General features: G+C 40.0%; 1 protein-coding gene across 1 annotated transcript in view; it reads right to left on the reverse strand.

Annotated features, from left to right (window-relative positions):
• The window catches only part of LOC122107280 (protein phosphatase 1L), a 42,928-nt gene extending 24,326 nt beyond the window's left edge, over window positions 1-18,602 (reverse strand). Inside the window, exon 1 of the mRNA XM_042678891.1 lies at window positions 18,432-18,602. Within this exon, the coding sequence (XP_042534825.1) occupies window positions 18,432-18,468 (37 nt within the window). The 5' untranslated portion in view covers window positions 18,469-18,602. The remainder of the gene's footprint in view (window positions 1-18,431) is intronic.
• Window positions 18,603-20,464: the final 1,862 nt, after the last annotated feature.

The following is a 20,464-nucleotide window of genomic DNA, read 5'->3' on the forward strand; positions in this document are numbered from 1 at the left end:
ATATACTAGAGTACATACTATTTCCTGGGACTATACTGGGACCTTTCCCTGGGTAGCAGCTCCCATGTACTGAGGTGCTTGAGCACAGTCCCAGAGACACTCGTTAGGCTGATTTTGCTACAGGAGTTGGTGGAATTTAATTGCTTGGAAGTGGCACGGCATCACCCCAAACCTCAGGAATGGAAAAGTGAAGGTATGATCAGAGATACGGGGAGAGTTGGTGCTTATACTCATTTTCACTACTATTAAAAACCTTGAGTTGAGGGCTGGGAAGGTGGCTCAGTGGTAGAGCGCTTGCCTTGCATGCATGAGGCCCTGGGTTCGATTCCTCAGCACCACATAAACAAAAAGAAAAAAGCAGGAAGTGGCGCTGTGGCTCAAGTGGTAGAGCACTAGCCTTGAGCTGAAGAGCTGAGGGACAGTGCCCAGGCCCAGAGTACAGGCCCCACGACCAGACAAAAAAACAAAACAAAAAAACAAAAAAAACCTTGAGTTGAGAAAGAAAGTGGTATTGGCTGTCTGACAGTGTCAATGTGGTCCTTGACTTGCATAATAAAGGCATAAGAGCAACTAACCTGAAGAAAACACCGGGGCGCCTGTCAGAGGCTCACATCTGGAGGCTGAGCCAGCGCAGACAAATTAGAGACACTTATCTCCAATTAACTTGCAAAAAGTTGGAAGTGGAAGTGTAGGTTAAGTGGTAGAGCACCAGCCCTGAGCCAAAGAAGCTAAAAGAGAGCCCAAGGCCCTGAGTTCAAGTCTTAGTGCCCGGATGGACATATTCACACACACATACACACACACACACACACACACACACACACACACACCACCTACACTCTGCACTGAATTTGAACATCTGCATTATAATTTTAGGAACAGATGAATCATGGTAAACATTGCCCCTACCAGGGTACAGAGCCAGCCAAAATGTTCAGTTTTCAAGAACAAAGGATTTCAACAGTAGAACATCCATCTTGTAGTTGGTTCTGGGCTTTGCTTTTATCACCCTTCCCGTGCACTTTCCAAAGCTTTTTGGAAGGAATAGAAAAGGACAGTCTATATATAGCCTTATTATCTCAGTACCTTTTCTAACTCAGACTAATTTGTGGTCAGAGGCAAGAAAGGGCTGTGTGGTAACAAGTGAAATCGATAGGTTTGCCTGAATTTTAAGAAGAGGCTGTAGAAAGGTTGCTATTGACTACTGACTGTGAATGATGAATGGAAGAGGAGTTAGGTCACAAATCCAGTAGCACTGAGATTCACAAACCAAGTAGGATTGAGACTTGAAAGCATTATTTTCACTGAGATAATATAGAATGTGGATCAGCATCATATTAAAAAGGAAATACTACATCTCAAAAGAGTATGGGTAATAGGTGGCCATATTTAGGTACATTATCTAGACTTTGCATATGTAAATATTTATAAGATCACCAGATCCATTCCAAAAAGGGGAAAAATACTGAAAACATCTATGGAGAAAAGAACTACATTTAGGCTTTTGTTCCTATCCTATTAATTTGTATATACTTTTCACTATTTAGCAAGTACATACTCTAGAAGCGATAATAAAAACATTAACAAGGCACAGATGTTAACTAATGGAGACAGATACTGGCTGAAAACAACTAAAATGTAGAGTCCCAGGTGAAAAATCAATCGTGTTATGCTTAAGTATGGCATTTATTTAATTTCAGTACAACTCTGGACATGTTCACTGTTGTTTTTAATGTGGATATTGGAATATGGAAATGTTTTCCAACAGAGAATTTTCCAAAATATGTTATTTGTTTTGAATGTAAAACTATCTTCAAAGAAATTTATATACTAGGGGCATTTAGATACATATTACTTTCCTTCTATTATGCTTTCCAAATAGGTTCTGTGAAACTTTCTTCTGAGATTTTTCCATCAAACCTATTTTCATGTGTACAGGACAGAATTGGATCCTGTAGGCATTATTCTTGGCTGTTCTAAGTCCTGATGATCCTTCAGGGCATACAAAATATCATCTTGAAATTTAGCAATAGGCTAATCTGGGGGGGGGGGGGAGGAGGAAACAATATATAACACTAGAGAAAACATATGCCTCGCTGAAACTTGCTCATCCGATGAGGACAAAATGAGGCCCGGCTACCAAGTCCTGGAGTTCTCAATCTTACTCAGGTCTATCTTAAGGTTGTCCTTAAGTTGACAACAACTTGGTCATTGGACCAGCCCATTGGGTATCTGACAGTGTGATTTCCTGGAACGGCCACAATCTCTTACAACATATTTTAATAGCCGTAAATGGCATGTGTGAAAGAATCCAACTAATGTTTTTCTGACTCCAGTTTCTAACATCACCATTCACTCTGCTGCCAACAGCATTACCGTTCACTTTTTACACTATTTATGGTCACAAGTTCCAAAGTCATCACCAGTGGATCTGTAACACCATCGGGAACTATCTCATCTTTTTAATAACTGGGAAGAGTCAGAAGCCACCTCCTGCTGCAGAAACTGAGAAGTCTCAAAGCTTGCTTTCCTAGCCTCTTTTGCCAGCAGGATGTGGTCTACGATTAGCTTAATCTGGTCAGCAGGGCCTAAATGCTGAGGCCAAAGAAAGAGTCTGAAAATTAAAAGGTTGAGAAAGAATTCTTTAAGGCAATGGCTATCTCAGTCAGTTTACAGAAGTGACAATGTCAGCAAGCAACTAACAACTAGTGTTGATAATCCAAGCAGAAGAAGCAATATTCTTGTTGGACTACTTTAGGGGTGAGCTTCTGCTGTGGCCTAAGTTTGTGGCCTCCTCTATCCACGTATTTCAAACCTAGTTCTCACAGTCTCCCTCCTTCCCTCTCCCTCTCTCCTTCTCTCCCTCACTCCCTCCCCCCTCTATCTATATATAATACACACATATATATACATGTACATATATGAGAGGAGATTTTGAAAATACACATACCACAGTGGAAACAGCAGTCACCTTTACAGGATTATGGATTTAACCATTTTGTTGAGGGCTGTAGGCATTGCTCAAGTGGCAGAATACTTGCTGATCAAGCACGAGGTTAAGGTGAAGCCCCAGGATTACCAAGGGAAAAGAAAAATGAGCACAAATATTCTTTCGGTTGTCAAGATTTTTTTTTTTTGGTCAGTTGTGGGGTCTGAACTCTGGGCCTGGGCACTGTCCTTCAGCTCTTCAGCTCAAGGCTAGCACTCTACCACTTGAGCCACAGTGCCACTTCTGGCTTTTTTTCTTTTAGCTTATGTGGTCCTGAGGAATCAAACCCAGGGCCTCATGCATGTAAGGCAAACGCTCTACCACTGAGCCACCTTCCCAGCCCCCCAAATTTTTTTGTTTTCTACAATAAGCATGTTATTTTGAAAACATTAAAAATTTGAACATTAAACAATATCCCTCCAAATCTAAGATTATAGGAAAGTTATTGCACACTTTCTCTTTAATATTTAAAAATTCATTTTACAAATTTTGTTTACCTACTCTGATTGCTTCCATTTCAACTTTGTATAAAGTTGAAGTTCATTTAGGTCACCCTTATTAGAGCGTTAGATTTTCCTGTTTCCCAGGTAATTTCTCTTTGAAACACTGACATTGTTCTATCTCATCCTAAATGGGTAGAGTTTTAGGTTATTATCAAGTTTTAGTGTGCTCCAATTATTCCTTCCTTATTCTTCAGTGTGTAGATTGTTTAATTTTATGCTTTTGCAATCGCTCACATACTCTTTCACAGTTTCTGTTGGCAATCTCCTATATGACTTGATGAATGGAGCTCCCTTGACTAGTACAGCCACCCATCACTTCCTTGTTAAATATATTTGGAACAACTTGTCCTTAGAGGTTTAGTCATCCTGTAGACCCCACGGAGTACTCTTACCCAACAAAGATGGCTATGATGTCATAGGGCATGCTTACGTAAACGAAGCTGCTGGCATACTCTCAGGAGACCCCTGTTGTACAGTCTATCAATGACCAAAATGTCCTTTGCCAGGGCAAGAGCACGCCCCTGCACGGACAACCAAGGTGTTTTCCCTTGATCAATTTGTCAACCCACAGAATTCAAATCACTTTTGCTTTCATTTCTTTCTGTTCCTATCTCCTTCATTTATTTATGAGTTTTGAGCTTGAAATTCTATAAACTATAGCTTTCTCAGACATCAACATTCTCTCTTTTTTTTTGGGGGGGGGGTCCAGTCGTGGGGCCTTCATCTGGGCCTGGGCATGTCCCTCAGCTCTTCAGCTCAAGGCTAGCGCTCTACCACTTGAGCCACAGCGCCACTTCCGGCTTTTTTTCTTTTTTTGCCTATCTTGTGCTGAGGAATCAAACCCAGGGCCTCATGCATGCAAGTCAAGCGCTCTACCACTGAGCCACCTTCCCAGCCCTTCTCTCTTTCTTAACAATGGAAACTCACAACTATCCTTCATCACCTCTCTAACTGATATCCTCCTTTGTTTCTCTTGAAATGAGAAGTCAGGAGCCACAGACACAGAGAGTCCCTTGAGATTCTCAGGCTACCTATGAAGAATCTATAGATATTGGTGGTTAACTGCAATACCACTCTAAATTCTATCTGAGCAGAAGACGCAAGTTAGTAAAGAATAAATGGCGGCTTCCAGAAAAGCTCTGGTTTTGAAAGACAGGCCATACTATTCTATTCCAGGCCCAGAGAAGGTCACTTGACTTCCCCATAAATTAGTTTCCCCAAGCAGAAAGGAAGATGAGAAACCACTATTTCTTTTTTAGTGCTTGCTTTAGTAGTATACACACCAAAAGCAGAGTCACATTTTCCTTTGCTTGCTACCCCAGGATGCTCAGCTAAGCAAAGCAGATCAGTTAAGCAGCTTCAGGATCACAGAGAAAAATATTTAATTCAGTGTAGTTAGTTAATGATTGAGACTAGCAGATTAAAAGCCGAGCAAATCTGATAGATCGCATCTGCTTCAAAAATAGGAATCTGGAAGCAGTTTGAAGTGGTTCTAGGATTCTTTAATTTTGCTCAAGGTCAGCCTGTGCCCATTTGAAGACCAAAGTTGACTTTCTGACATCATTCCCTGCCTCCTTAACTTCAAGGTCTGCACATGCCACCTTCTGATGCACATAAACACCAATAACTCAGACATCATACCTTGTGTTTCCACAGGTGGGCTTCAGTCACTCCATGCCATCTGCCTCCTCCTTCTCCTCCTCTCTCTCCCAAGTTTCCATAGCTCACAGAATACTCACTGCCCTCCACATTGTTATGGGACACAGTGACATGGTGCCACACTGCAGTGCCAACACTCAAGATCCGTTTCTTTTCCAGATGAATTATTCTTTTCTATAAGGCCAGCCCTGCTCTGGACTTTTATGGCTGGAGCCCTGGTACACTAGCACACACAGGCATAGGAGTCTGACTGATGACCTTCTCTGACCTTAGCACTGAAGGTCAGGATGGCTGCCGGGTCAGTGAGTCAACGAACTTGACGTGTGCCAGAGATATTAAGGTTAAAAACCCTCACTGAAGACAAAGAAAATGGCCTTCTCCAAACTGAAGCTACAAGAGATGGAACAGAAAGAGTTTGTCTAGTTTTAATTTTCTTTTACTTAAAAAAAATGAAGACCAGAAAATACTTGACAAAGTTAAAAATGTAAGCAGTACAGTTGGCAAAAAAAAGTATCTTTCCCTAGTTTCTCTTCCCAGAGTAACCACCACTAGGAGTTTGCCTGTGGTAGATTATGCTTTGTTTCTATTTTTTTTTTAAATAACTGTGGAAATCCACTCCAAAGTGAAAGCTGTTTCTCATTGTGCTCTCAGATTAAAGATATTTGAATTAATGTTTCAAAAAAAAAATGACCACGCATCGTTGAAGTGGAAGCTACTCTGTTGGGCTGCTAAATACGACAAAAATCTTTCTTTTTTCTCATCTTCTGTTTTATGTAAGATTTTCTATAAATTAGAGTATTCTCTATACTGGATATATCCACATGATATATGGTACACACAGACTGTGTATCTACAACTTTGATAGTTACTAAAGCAAACAATGACCATACAATGAACTTGTACAATTTGCTATGTGATGTTTTAGCATTTCATTTGGTGTGATGGTCTAGTGTACCATTATCCCATTTTCCACCACATACTTTAGCCACTGGTGGAGGGACCAGGTAAAGTCTGACATGGCCTTGGTCCAAGTGATTTATCACGTGTTTCCTTCCTCATGCCCATACAAAACCCACCACACACACACACACACACACACACACACACACACACACACACACACACACACACGCACACACGCACACACACACACATCAGATATACAGGGAAGCTGGTGGCAGTGGAGCTCCCTTGACCAGTATGGGGATGGGACCAGGGCCAAATGGGTGTAGGATGCGATCCACAAACTTCAGAAGGCAGCCAGCATATGCAGGAGCTGTCCTGAGGGGAGCTGGGCTCCAGGAGGTCCTCCCCGGGCCCTCACCACAGCTCCCTGGATCTCATTCCCAAATCAACCATCTGCTCTCAAGCCTTTAGTTTCAGGCTCTGCTTTTGGAGACCCAGGCTAAGACACGCTCAGTGCCCTGTATATAAACAAGGGACTTCGTGCTTAAGGTCTTCACAAGCCAAAAGAAAAGTCATCTCCATTTGAAAACAGGTCAGTTTTGCCTGCTGGATCACTGACAACTTCGGAACTTAAAAGGTTCCTCTTTTGGCTCTGGCTGTCTTCAAGCTTAGGGAAATGAGACGTGTATCACTTATACTCTACACTAAGCTGCTGTGTGGACAGCATATTGGCCTCTTTTTAATGGCTTTTATTTTGTATTTTATTGTAATATTATTTTTTAAAGTGTGGCAAGTCAAATTTTTAGACGATAAGTAGATAATAAATAATAAAAATGCAATGTGTTACTTCTCTCTTTGAGTAAAACAGAGATCAGAGAATGAAGTGCTGACTTAGGTAGGGAAAAAGTGATCTTAGAAAATAGATTAACAAGCCAGGAACCCCTGGCTCACGCCTGTAATCCTAGCTATCAGGGTACTGAGATCTGAGGATCATAGTTCAAAGCCAGCCCAGCCAAGATGGTCCGGGAGACTCTCATCTCTAGTGAACAACCAGAAAACTGGAAGTGATGCTGTGGCTCAAAGTGGTAGAGAGTTAGCTTAAGCAAAAAAGCTCAGAGACAGCCCCCAGGCCAGAGTTCAAGCCTCACAAACAACTTAAAAAAAAAAAAAAAAGGAAACCAGATGAACAGACACAGATCAGCTGTACATTCAAAGGCCGTATGCTTCTCCATCCCTACCTCTTAGACTCTGAGCACCTATCTAGAACCAGGTGTGAGTAAATGTTTGTGTTGAGTGCATAGAGATTTCTTGTGATTTCTCCATAGAAACTTCACAGTTCTCCTTAGACTATCAAGGGGCTTTTCAATGGCATATACTATAGAAACTCTTCATCAAACCAGCCTGGCCAGAAATGGCATACAACACACAGCCTTGAGACTAGGACATTAACCAAGAATAAAATACAAAGGGAAGTCCTCTGAGCCGTGGTAGAGGGCTTGAAAACAGTGCCTTTTGTGAGGCAACTTACCAAATGAAGTTCGAGTATCTAGCAGATCGCAAACACTGAACCTAACATCTTGCTAGATGCCATGAAACATCAGCCAGCTATCAAGGAGAGGACACATCTGGCTTACCCTTACCACTACAGGTGGACAGTCAATACAGTACAATCCTAGCACTTGAGGAATGATCTTTTTTTTCTCTACGAACTCCAAGTTCTATTACCTTGGATCTCATGAAAATTTATGATAAGCCTTCCAATCGGGCCTTGGTTACCGAAATCCCGATAGTGCAGAGAAGAAAAGAAGCAGATAGCATTGGCGCCTTGTCTCTGCACAGCCAACATACTTTAAATTGTGACCACCTGGAACAATTATTTTCTGGGAAGTGAACATATTTTCTTCAGTCCTTGTAATCAAATACTACTTCGGAGACAGGTAATATTACCTACCTCCATTGTGGCAAACAATGGCAACTTGATTAGAAAGCTAAACACAATTCTAGTTCAAGGTTTTTAATCATTAAAGGTGGCACTTCCTGATTCTAAATCTCAATGCTAGCTTTTAGTTTCCAGTACACTCAGCAAAGTCCTTTAAAATTTAAATTTTTATTTTGTTCACCAGAAAACTTAGATCAGTATATATTTACAGATTTTTTCCCTTTCTTCCTCCTCCTCCTCCTCCTCCTCCTCTTCTTCCTCTTCCTCCTCCTCCTCCTTCTCCTCCTCCTCTTCTTCTTCCTTTTCCTCCTCTCTTTTTTTTTTGGTTGGTTGTAGGGCCTAGGCACTGTCCCCCAGCTCTTCAGCTCAAGGCTAGCACTCTACCTTTTGAGCCACAGTGCCACTTCTGTTTTTCTGGTGGTTTATTAGAGGAAAGAGTCTCAGGAACTTTCCTGTCTGGGCTGGCTTTGAATCATGATCCTGAGACCTCAGTCTCTTGAGTAGCTAGGATTATAGGCATGAGCCACTGGTGCCTGGCTAGACTTTTTCTTTTTAATGTATGGTAAAGCCAGGCACCAGTGGCTCACACCTATAATCCCAGATATATGGAAGGCTAAAACCACAGAGATCATAGTACAAGGCCAGCCCAGGCACTAAAGCCTGTGACACTCATTCTCAACAGAAACATCTGGGTGAGGTAGTAAATGTCTCTCATCCTTGCTACAACAGTAAGTCTACAGATAGGCTGCATCCAGCGCAGGCCCAGGCAGGAAGCGAGGCTTATCAAAGATGGTGATTGTCCCCTATTTAACCAACAAAATACTGCTACCTTTAGGAATCACATTTGTGAGTAGTTTGCTGGTACATTTCAGTATTCTTTTTTTTTTTTTAAAGATAAATTTGGACATAAATAACTAAAACTCAGCAAAGAAAAATTACTAGTTAAAAACACACCAAAGATGGTAACTATGTTCAGGTAGTAAAATTAGATATTATTCTTTCCTTTTTTTCTACGTTTTAAAAGCATGCCAAATAGATTTATATTAATCTTCTAATAGCAAAATAAACAAGACAGAGTTTAATTGTTTAAAGAAAATTGGAAACTGGCATCTCAAGTTTCTTTTGGGACTCAGTTTTTCTTCTTCCTTCCAAATCCTCCAATTCTGGTCAGCAGGTCCCTGGAGAGGGAAATCTTCCGAGCCTAGAATGGGGTCCTGAATGAGCTATAAAGCAACTTTAGTGTCATTTTGTCCCTTGGGACCCATCTGAAAAACAAACTGAGAAATTCACTATTTATGAGAATGAAGAAATTTCTTGAAAATACCTTTGACTGCATTTCTGGAATGTTCTTTGAAAACCTAGAAGGCCCCTAAAAAATTCACAGTGGTGTGGGTTTCTGGGTGTGTGGTGGATCTCCTGATAACAGGAAATGGTGGCCCTCCTGAGAGCACTGATTGCTATGACACTAATGGCTCAATTAAAACTTGCAGGTATCATCCATTTTGAGGAAGATAAAAGAAACTTCACAGGGGGTAACCTTCAGCGACGTCCTAAAGTGCTAACACCACATCTCCCCATCCTTTTAAAAGCTCTTCTCCAAAGCGCTAAGCTTTGATTCAGCTTCCAGGAAATTTCTACTATTGAGCTGCATCAGACGATCACAAAGACTAAGAAATGAATGCTGCTCCTTCGTTCTCACTTGCTCTGGGGAAGCTGTATATGGCTTCTGGATGCTCATCTATGGATGTGCAGGTCTTGGGGCATTAATGAACCCAAAAAACGGCCAGCTGGGGGCCCTCCTTTCCTCATCTGCATTGTCTGGTTCCCTTTCAGCTTGTGAGCACTGTTTGTATATACCTGCATGATGTGCTCTCTGGGAAGCTATAGGTGTGTCTAGTGAAGAGAAGGCCAGAAATCAAACCCTTCAAGGTCTGAGAAGAGATCTGAGACGCAGAAGACCTAGACAGCAAGGTCAGAAAGTATCTCAGGTACTTACCGTGAGTGTACAGCACACTTCAGGTACACTCGACCTCTCCCAAAGGGAAGAGTACACAGCTCTTTGCTCATTTCTAGACTCTACTCTTCCTGTGGCTTAGAGCTCTGGAGTTTGACAGTGTCACTACCCTCAAATACATGGGTCTACCCTCAAATATATGGGTCTACTCGGTGCACAATTCTCTCTCATGCCAGGCATTACAGGCCATATTACTTTGTCCTTTACAAGGGACAATGGAGGTTATTTATTTAATCCAAGCATTAAAAAAAAAAAATCAAAAACAGAGTTTGAGATTAGTTACAGAAACAGAAATAAGAACAGTAGAAAAAACTGAACACCTGCAGAAGGACTCTCCCCTGCACCCCAACAGTTCTACTTTGGCACACTATGGCAACAATGAATATTTTCATTAATGATGCCCTCTGAGACTGTTGAGAATTACTATGATTTACTGTCAAATCACGCCACTACTTTTCTTAGCAAATTTTCCCAATTCAAATAAAAACACTCATAGAGAAAATATAAATAACCCTTTGCATTCCGGAAAACAAATCTTGCCTCTTTTTAAGTAGTTTTTTCCCAAGGTATTTTTCCCAGTGAGGATAGTCTTACTAAAACAAAAGCAAATCATCACTGTGTGGATATTAGGATATTGGGCCTTTGAAAGCAGGCAGTGCCCTCTGAACAGAATTAATGCCCTCATAATAAAGGCCCTGAGAGGTCCTTTGCCCCTTCTGCCATGTACGAGCCCAAGAAGAAGGCATCTGTCCACAGAAAGCAGACCCAAGAGAGACACTGAATCTTTTGGACCTTTGGTCTCTGGCTTTCCAGTCTTGAGTGCTGAGTGAAATAGTTCTATCGCTTGTAAACCACCCAGACTATGCTAGCTTGCTATAGCAGCCTGAATAAGACACTGGATTATACAATTCCCGTTTTTTTTTTCTTTGGTCGGCCGTGGGGCTTGAACTCTTGGGCCTGGGAGCTGTCCCTCAGCTCTTCAGACAATTCCCGTTTTTTATAGAGTATAACAATGCCATTGAAACTTCTCACTGCGAATCACGAATCACTACTGTAAAGATGAATGATGTCAACTCTGTCAATATTGAGATGACTTCATGTATAGTGCACTGTTGGAGATCTAAGGAACTGCTTCTTCTGGATTTGCTCATTATTCCTGTGGCTTGCTTTTCTTAATGTCATAACACCAAGTCTCATCTCCTTTTCCTGCCTTCTAATTCTAATCCTATAGAATTATACTCTTATACTTCCTGAACTCTTTACTTCCTGAAGTCAATTCTCTCTTGAACAATATGAAATGCACTCAAATGCATATTTTGTATTCTTCATAAAAGAAAAAATAAATGTTTGACATAGGAGAATATTTAGTGAATGGCAATTTCAAAAGGAAACCTTATGTTGACATGAAAAATATTTTCACACAAAGAAATTTTAGCAAAGTGAAATAATGTTTTTTTTTTAAATAAAGGATTCAAAATAACAAGATCCTGTCACATTAAAAAAAAATTTAGTTTTATGGGCACTGGTGGTTTTGCTTTTAATTCCAGCTACTCAGGAGGCTGAGATCTAAGGATTGCGGTTCAAAGCCAGTCCAGGCAAGAAAGTCCATAAGAGATTCTTATCTCCAATAAACTACTCAGAAAAAGCTGGAAGTGGCGAGCATCAAGAGGCTCAGGGACAGTGCTCAGGCCCTGAGTTTAAACCCCAGGACCAGCAAAAAAAAAAAAAAAAAAAAAAAAAGTTTAGTTTTGACTGTAGAGGTCCTTCATCTCTTATAAGGTTTATATCTAAGCATTTTCTTTTCTTTCTTTTCATTTTCTTTGAAGCTATTGTGAATGGAATTGTTCTCCTAATTTCCCTTTTATCCTGCTATACAGGAAAACTACGACAATTTTTCATCCTGTTATATCAGAGAACTTATTCAAGGAGTCTGGAATAGATTTCTTTAGGTTTTTTTTGGGGGGGGGAGGGGCATGTATAGAACTATGTCATCTGCAAATAGGAACAATTCTACTTCTTTCCCTATTTGAATCCTTTTTTGTTTCATTGTCTTGTCTTATTGCTCTGGCTAGAAATTCTAGTACTATACTGAATAAGAGCAGAGAAAGTGGACATCTGTATCTTTTTTTTTTTGTGGGTCCTGGGGCTTGAATTCTGGGCTTGGGCACTGTCCCTCAGCTCTACAGCTCAAGGCGAGCACTCTACCGCTTGAGCCGCAGCACCACTTCCAGTTTTCTAATGGTTTATTGGAGATAAGAGTTTCATGGACTTTCCTGCCCGGGCTGGCTTTGAATTGTGATCCTCAGATCTCAGCCTCCTCAGTAGCTAGGAGTACAGGCATGAGCCACCAGCGCCCAGCTTTACCTTGTTTCTGATGTTAGAGAAAATAGGTTTTTTTCTCTCATATAGTGTGAGGTTGGCTTTGTCATTTGTAGCTTTAAGGTTGCCACTTCTATTCTTAGTTTCTTCAGTTTTACTCATAAAAGGATGACACCAACAGGCTAGGATAGGAAAAACACTAGAATTTATGGGTGGAGGCAGTATCTTCCTGAATAGAACTCCAGAAGCTAAGCAAATAGAAGCAAGGATTGACAAATGGGATTGCATCAAGCTGAAAAGCTTTTGCATGTAACCACCAGACTGAAAAGACAGCCAACAGAATGAGAAAAAACTCTGCCAGCTGACAATAACTGGAATATGCAGGGAGCTCAAAAAATTAAACTCCCAAAGAATCAATAACCCAACTAGTAAATGGGCAAAATAGCTCAACAGACACTTAATGAAAGTACTACAATAGCCAATAAATACATCCCTGGCTACAAGGGAAATGCAAATCAAAATGACATTGAGACTGCTTTCATCTTACTCCAGTCACAATGGTTCATCATCAAGAACACATGCAACAACAAATGCTGGGGAGGACATGGGGAAAAGGAATCCTAATTCATCATGGTGAGAATGTAAACTAGTGTGAACACCACGGAAGCCAATTTGGAGGTTCCTGAAAAATCCAAAGATAGAACCACTCTATGATCTAGTGATAACATCTGAGCTCTTATCCACAGAAATATTGTTAGGATTCAATAGTAGCATCTGCACACTCATGTTCATTACAGGGCTATTCACCATAGCCTAGGTATATAAATAGCCCAGATGCCCTTCCCTACAACCAATAAATGGATCAAGAAAATCACACACACACACACACACACACACACACACACGTACGCAATGTTATTCAGAAGAATAAAAACTTCATATTAAGCAAAGAAAACTAGGTTCAGAAAAAGAAGGTCACATATTCTCTCTCATATGTGAATATGAGACCTAAAACAAACATATGCATGTATAACTACAGAAAGGATTGCACATGTGTAGCTTGTGTGTGTGTGTGTGTGTGTGTGTGTGTATAGAAATCAATCTAGTACATGGAGCTGTGAGATACACCATGGTAAATAAAACCTCTTTGAACAATTAACATGCAGTTCAACAAAAAGAAGATTATAAAATTTAAACACTTGGACAGAATAGATGAATGGAGAGGGGGAAGGATGGCAAATATAGCCATAATAATTTATGTTTATATGTGTGAAAATAAGCTATGGAAACTAGTTTGGGATGGAAGACGGGGAAGAGGGAGAATGATGGAAGATGTGAGTGATCAGGTGTACACTATATACACAAATGGACATGCTAAAATGAAACTCCCTTGTACAACTAACTGATGTTAATAAAAATGTCCGAATGAATGCATGAATAAAACAAAATATCATATTGGAAAATACAATTGAACTAGTGAGAACTACATAAGGTAAAAATGTACAGAATCTAGATGAGAATGTTTCAGGGACTTGTCCACAAATTCTGTGATGTAGTCTGAATGCACACATGACTCTGACTGCCCATGTTCTTTTGCTGGATTTTTAGGTTACTGGATGGTTGAACTATAGAAGAGTAAAGTATTAAAGGTTGTGTATATTTAAAGGAGAAGAAGGAACAGAGAGAGGGCAAATAGGGAGGTTTTAGACAACTGTCTAAGGGCTTTTTCATTAATTAGGGTTTAGGAGTTTAGAAGCCACAGATGGTAATAACTTTCATTAAGTCACACAGGCTGATTTATCAGTGAATGAACACAAAATACAAATTAACCTCTCTAGAGACCAAGATATTTTCTAACAATTAATTCCTTCCTAAAACTGAGAAAGTAAAGACCAGGATAGCTTAGAAAGAGCCTGAACACTGTAGGCAAATAAAGCTCTTACTATAGGATGTTAAATCTCACGGTACTGGATATTCTGCCCTGGTTCCTTAGTACCATGATAAAATAGTTTCCTATTAAATAGCCACATTTTTTCTTTTCTCCTCTCATTGTGATTTCATCATTAATAGTTAGGTATAGAGGAGACAGTGACCGCAGTGCCACTCGCTCATCCATGTGTACACACAGCCTCCATCAAATCTGTCATCCTGTATTAGCTCACGCAAAATGACCAAAGGCGAATGGAGCTCAGAGTGGGCGACTTAACAAATGGCTGATGCTTCATATCCCAAGGCTTCTGAGGAACACCTTAAAAAATGTCTCTCTGTTTCTCAAACACAACATGCAAGGAAAGGACCCTAAGAAGCCTTAAAGTGATTGAGGGAGAAATGAGATCCAAGTCTGTTCTTACCCAGCTTTGGTGGCATTAACTAGCATTTGCAATATGATTTCTAAGGCCCAAACATGATCTATTCTGTTATTATAACAGCTCTGTGAAGCATATCAAAGTTAATACGAAGAAGAAGGTTCTGAGAGATTGATGAGCTAAAGATCACATCACTATTAAGCTAGAGGGGAGGCCTGGAACTTAAGTCTTTCCCAGATTTATTGAGACATTAATTCTGTGCCAAAGTATTTCCACAAGTACAAGTGTAATTCTGAAGATTAGTAGTTACTCAACAACAACATAGGAAGGCAGAGAATTAATCCTGTAGAAGAATTTCCATGATGGGAAATTATGGCTGCTGTTCATCTCCATTTTGGTGTCTATTTGTGCTACTCCACCGACTAGAACACTAACCTCGTCTCTTTGCAAATCCACTTTAGTGTTCATCCGTCAGTTAAATTAATGTCCTCAACCTAAAAAAGTCCACGCAAACCTTGAGCCACTTTTTCTAATTCTGGACCGCCCACCTTCATTTAACTCTAATACCTTGTGACTAATGCAGGGTACACATGCCTCCAATTCCTAGGGAGTTTAAAGAGAAGTCATATGTTTCAGCTCTCCAACAAGATGTTAAGCAAGATCCATGTTTTCTACATATCAAGTTGCAACCCATCTTTCTGTTTCCTCCCTCCCTCTCTCCCTCCTTCCTTCCTTCCTTCCTTTGAACCACCTAGTATATGGCTGATGCACTTAACTAATGCACTATACTTGATTAATGCACACTAAGCAAACACGAAACTGCCTCGTTGTGATGAATACACAGCTTGATCAACAATTAGAGACTAGTCTCAACCCTACAACAAAGTAACTGTTATTTCAGGCAAGTCTATGGATCTTGGAAATTTTTCCCCAGGAAGTGGGTATGGGGGCAAAGAGTGGGTGGAACATAAACTCCACAATAATAAAGGACTATGAGTATTTAAATATTATCTTGACTGAGGCTAAACACCATTCTGTTTTCCATTAAGGGTAAGAGATGTAATGCTCTGGGTTTAATACTACCTGGGCTATGGGGGAAGATGAGAGGAGAAAGAGACAGAGACAGACAGAGACAGACAGACAGATAGAAAGGGAGAAAGAGAGAGAAGGAGACAGAGACAGAGACAGACAGGGAGAGAACACCATCTAACAGGCAGAAGAAAACTAGTACATCTAGAAAACTAACAAAATGGAAAGAGAGATGTCTTGGGTAAGTTGAGAAGTGAGGCTCCTTGAGAGAGCTATGAAGGAGTCACAGGGTAGAATATAATGGGGACTCATATCATTGAAATATTGAATTCATGGTTAGGCAAATGGAGCATAATGTTAGTATAGGGTTTTAAAAAATGTGCACTCAGGCTGGGAAGGTGGCTCAATGGTAGAATGGTTGCCTTGCATGCATGAGGCCCTGGGTTCAATTCCTCAGCACCACATAAGCAGAAAAACCCAGAAGTGGTGCTGTGGCTTACGTGATAGAGTGCTAGCCTTAAGCTGAAGAGCTGAGGGACAATGCGCAGGTGCAGAGTTCAGGCCTCATGACCAACAAAAAAAAAAAAAAAATGTACTCTGTGTGCTATTAAAGTTTCAAATCAGATGTTAAGAATCTCAGCACTGAGACTGCTTTACATTATGTTGAAAAAAGTAAGAGGCACTGTAAAAATATCCTTGTGAGGCTGGATGCCCATAGCTCATGCCTGTAATCCTAGCTACTTAGGAGGCTGAGATCTGAGGATCACATTTGAAGCCAGATCAGGCAAAAAAGAAGAAGAAGAAAAAAGCTCATGTTAACCATCAAAAAGCTGGAAGAGGAACTATTGTTCAAGTGTCAGATCACTTGCCTTGAGAAAAAAACTCAGGGACAGTGCCCAGACCCTGAGTACAAGTGGCAAGACTAACAACACACACATACAAAAAAATTCTTGTGAAAATAAAAGTGTAAGTTCCTGATGTTTAAAATATTGGCCTTCTGGTGGGAATGTAAATTAGTGTAACCACTTTGGAAATCAGTATGGAGATTCCTCAAAAAAACTGAACATAGAGCTACTGGTGATCCAGTGATAGCACTTTTGAGCATTTATCTGAAATACTCCATGACAAGATCCAATGAAACAACCTGTACATCTATACTCATTGCAGCAAATTTACAACAGCCAACGTAAGGAAGCAGCCCACATGATCTATAACAGAAGAAAGAACACACACACACACACACACACACACACACACACACACACACACACACACACACACACACCCTGGAACTTTACACAGTCATTTGTAGAGTAATGGAAAGATCTGGAAAGCATCATACTGAGGGGAGCCAGACCCAGAAAGCCGGGGGGGGGGGGGGGGGACACGTTTTCTCTCATATGTAGATATGAGACCCAAAACACAACCTCCCATGTAAACACACGTACAGGTAGATGCTTGTATACATAAGCAAGCTAACTAATACATTGTATATGCAGAAGTTAAACTCCATGGAGTAAACCTTTTGAACAACTGGAAGTTTAATAAAATGATTATCAGGAAGCCGAAACAACTTTGCATGGGGGGGAAGATAGTAGGGGAGATGAATGAAAAAAAAAAAAAAATGAACCAATACAGTCAGAATACTCAATGTACACATGTGATAAAGGAAGTAGGAAATGTAAAGTGAGGTTGTGAAAAGGGGCAGGGAGCCTGAGGGACACTGATGGAAGGCATGGTCATCAAGAAGCACTGGACAAGTTAAGTGGGCATGTTCGATTGTAAACCCTTTGTAAAACCTGTGAAGCTGGAAAAAAATTCAATGTTAACAATGGAAAAAAAAATCAACATTTGACCATCAAAAATTCATTTTCCTATATATTTTACTCTGCTGTTTCTTTGGTGAGGGAAAGTAGAGAAAATTTACTTGGGATATTCTGCTTTGCAAATTCAATTTAATATTTTAATAATTCTAATAGTACAATAGTTTCATTAAAATTGGACCTTAGCCCACAACCTAATATAAAGATGACATCACATGAAGGTATGTCTACAACTTCATGAATAAGAAGCCAGAATCTTAGATGTACTATTTAGGGAGTAGGTTTCATTTGATGTGTAAAGAAAAAGCCAAATTCATCTTCAAACTACAAGGGAAAAAATAGTCTCTCCTTAGCACAGAAAATGTGTAATACATTTAAAAAATATATTTGATTCAATTAATAGTACTTGGGTTTTCAGACATAAAAGTTTTCAGTGGATATCCAAAACCAAAGTGATACCTTAAAAGAGCAGATCAAGGGCTGGGAAGGTGGCTCAGTGGTAGAGTGTTTGATTCCTCAGCACCACATAAGCAAAAACTAAAAAGGCGGAAGTGGTGCTGTGGCTCAAGTGGTAGAGTGCTAGCCTTGAGCTGAAGAGCTGAGGGACAGCGCCCAGGCCCAGAGTTCAGGCCACATGACCGGACTCCCTCCCCCCTCCCCCCAAAAAAAGCAGATCAATAGAGGGACACAGTTGATAAATGACCAGGACCATTCCATTTAAGAAAGAGCAAAAATTTAAAGGGATTTGATATTGAAGAGCCATTTCTAGAATCTCCTGAAAAAAACTTATGGCAGTCAAACTACAGAGAAGAAACTTATTATTTGAATCTGGTTTGCCCTTAACCATCTACCTCAGACAAAAGTCTACATTTAACCAAGGTCTACACAGAAATTCTGCGGAGGAGAAAAAATTACACGTGTCTGTGTAGCTTAAAAAAACATACCTGCTTCGTCATAGGATACAGTCAGTTTTTCTAGCATTTCCCGGTCAATTGATAGAATCTGCTGTTCAAGAATGGTCTGATAAGACAACACACTGTTTTCCTTGTCCTTCTCATAGTCCTGAAGATGCTGTTTGAGGGCTTCTGGGAGTCGAGATTTCACATATTCAGCTGCCGTCTGTAAAGAAAACAGAGAATCCCGTAAGTACTTTGCATTTTAATCATCACATGCTGTATCAAGAACTCAAAGCACATTGAACCAAGACATGCACATCCTTGTCACTTTGATCCTGACTCACTGCACCTAGGGAAGGTGTCCCAGCAGACAAATTCACCCAGACCTCTACAAGTTCTCTACCAGGCTTAAAGGTATAAAAGATGATGAACTGGATTTGATGGTCTCAGAGGTAGTACTCCGCCCTTTGAACTATTTCAGTAAAGTCCACAGGCCCCAGGATAATTTTGCTGGTACAAATCTGACTCACAGAAGACTATCTACCTCAGCAGCCACCTCCCTACTGTACCTGGCAGTTCCCCATTCACTAATGCTCATTCCAGCAACTCCTGCAAACTGGAAGGAAAACCACCCGCTGGGACTCACAGTGCAACAGTGGGATGAAGAAAAAAACAAAGAGATCTAAGGCACAGATGGCTGTAATCTGAAAAACTCAACAGTTACCACAGAATGCCTTAACCTTTATATTGATGTGTGTATTTTCTTAATTTGTTTTTGGTAACTTTTTTGGTTCACTTGTTTGTTTGTTGCTACTTGCACAATATACTCTCAACTCAACTAGCCATTTCTAGGTTATTGACAAGTAGGTACAATGCTCCCCTTGGACACTGGAAGACATTTATCCACACACATACATATACACACATTTGATATTGTTCAAGATAAAAAAAATTCAATGTTATTTATCAGTGGTATTTGTCTAAAAATAAAAATGAAAAGTATATGAGCTAAAATATACACTACCTGACTGATGTAACTGTAAGCCCTCTGCACATCACCTTTACAAAACAATTAAAAATATATACATACATAACCAGGTGCTGCTGATTCACACTTGTAGTCCTAGTTACTTAGGAAGCTGAGAGCTAAGGCTCAAGGTTCAAAACCAGCCCAAGATTCTCTTATCTCCAATTAATCAGAAAAAAAAGCTGGAACTGGAGGTATATCTCAAGAGATAGAGTATTGGCCTTTAGCAAAAAAGCCAAGCAAGAATAAAAGGCTATGAGTTCAAGTCCTGTACTGGCACCAAACACAGAAAGAGACAGAGAAAGAGACATAGACAAAGAGACAGAGGCTCATTCAGACAAATGTAACATACATATATATCTACATATTTCGTGCACATGAAAAAAGGTTGTGTTTTTTCACTGATAGAACAGTATGTTCTATAACCTTTGGAAATTATGGGGTAGGAGTATATGTGTTAATCAGGGCATCATGATAAACTATTAATTATAAAACAAAGTACAAAGTACCAGGGATGGCATATCGTTTTAGCTAACGTACACACATGATAGGATGTGCTGTGTATCATCACATATGGAAGAGATATGGGGAGATATACTTCAGTTGTGAAGATAGGTTTTACTTTCTATACTTCAATATTGTTTTCCTGTTCTGATTACTGTAATTTAAAAAAAATTACTTCTAAAATATAAATCTTTAACCTTCATAGCTTTCCTTGTAAATGTTAGCTCAATTTAAGATGCAAGAAACTTGCCAGAACAAGTGACAAGTAACTTCTTAGAAAAGTACATGGAGAAGTGGTAGGAGAAAGTTGGTATCTCAGTCCTTGGAGTAGCTAAAGATAGCACTCAACATTTTCTATTCCCAGATTTATATTCAGATTCAATAAGTCAGATGCTGATGAAATTACAACATTAAAATATCACCAAATATTGCTCAATTTCTTTGCCAGCCAGCTAGTGCAGAACAAATAAAATTATTCCATAAAATGTAAATGGACTCAGTACATTAGCATAACATATTTAATTCTAGAGTTTAATAACAATTTTCTCCT

Source organism: Dipodomys spectabilis, unplaced genomic scaffold, assembly GCF_019054845.1.
Source record: "Dipodomys spectabilis isolate Male_0828 unplaced genomic scaffold, ASM1905484v1 ptg000050l, whole genome shotgun sequence".
Lineage (NCBI taxonomy): Eukaryota > Metazoa > Chordata > Mammalia > Rodentia > Heteromyidae > Dipodomys > Dipodomys spectabilis.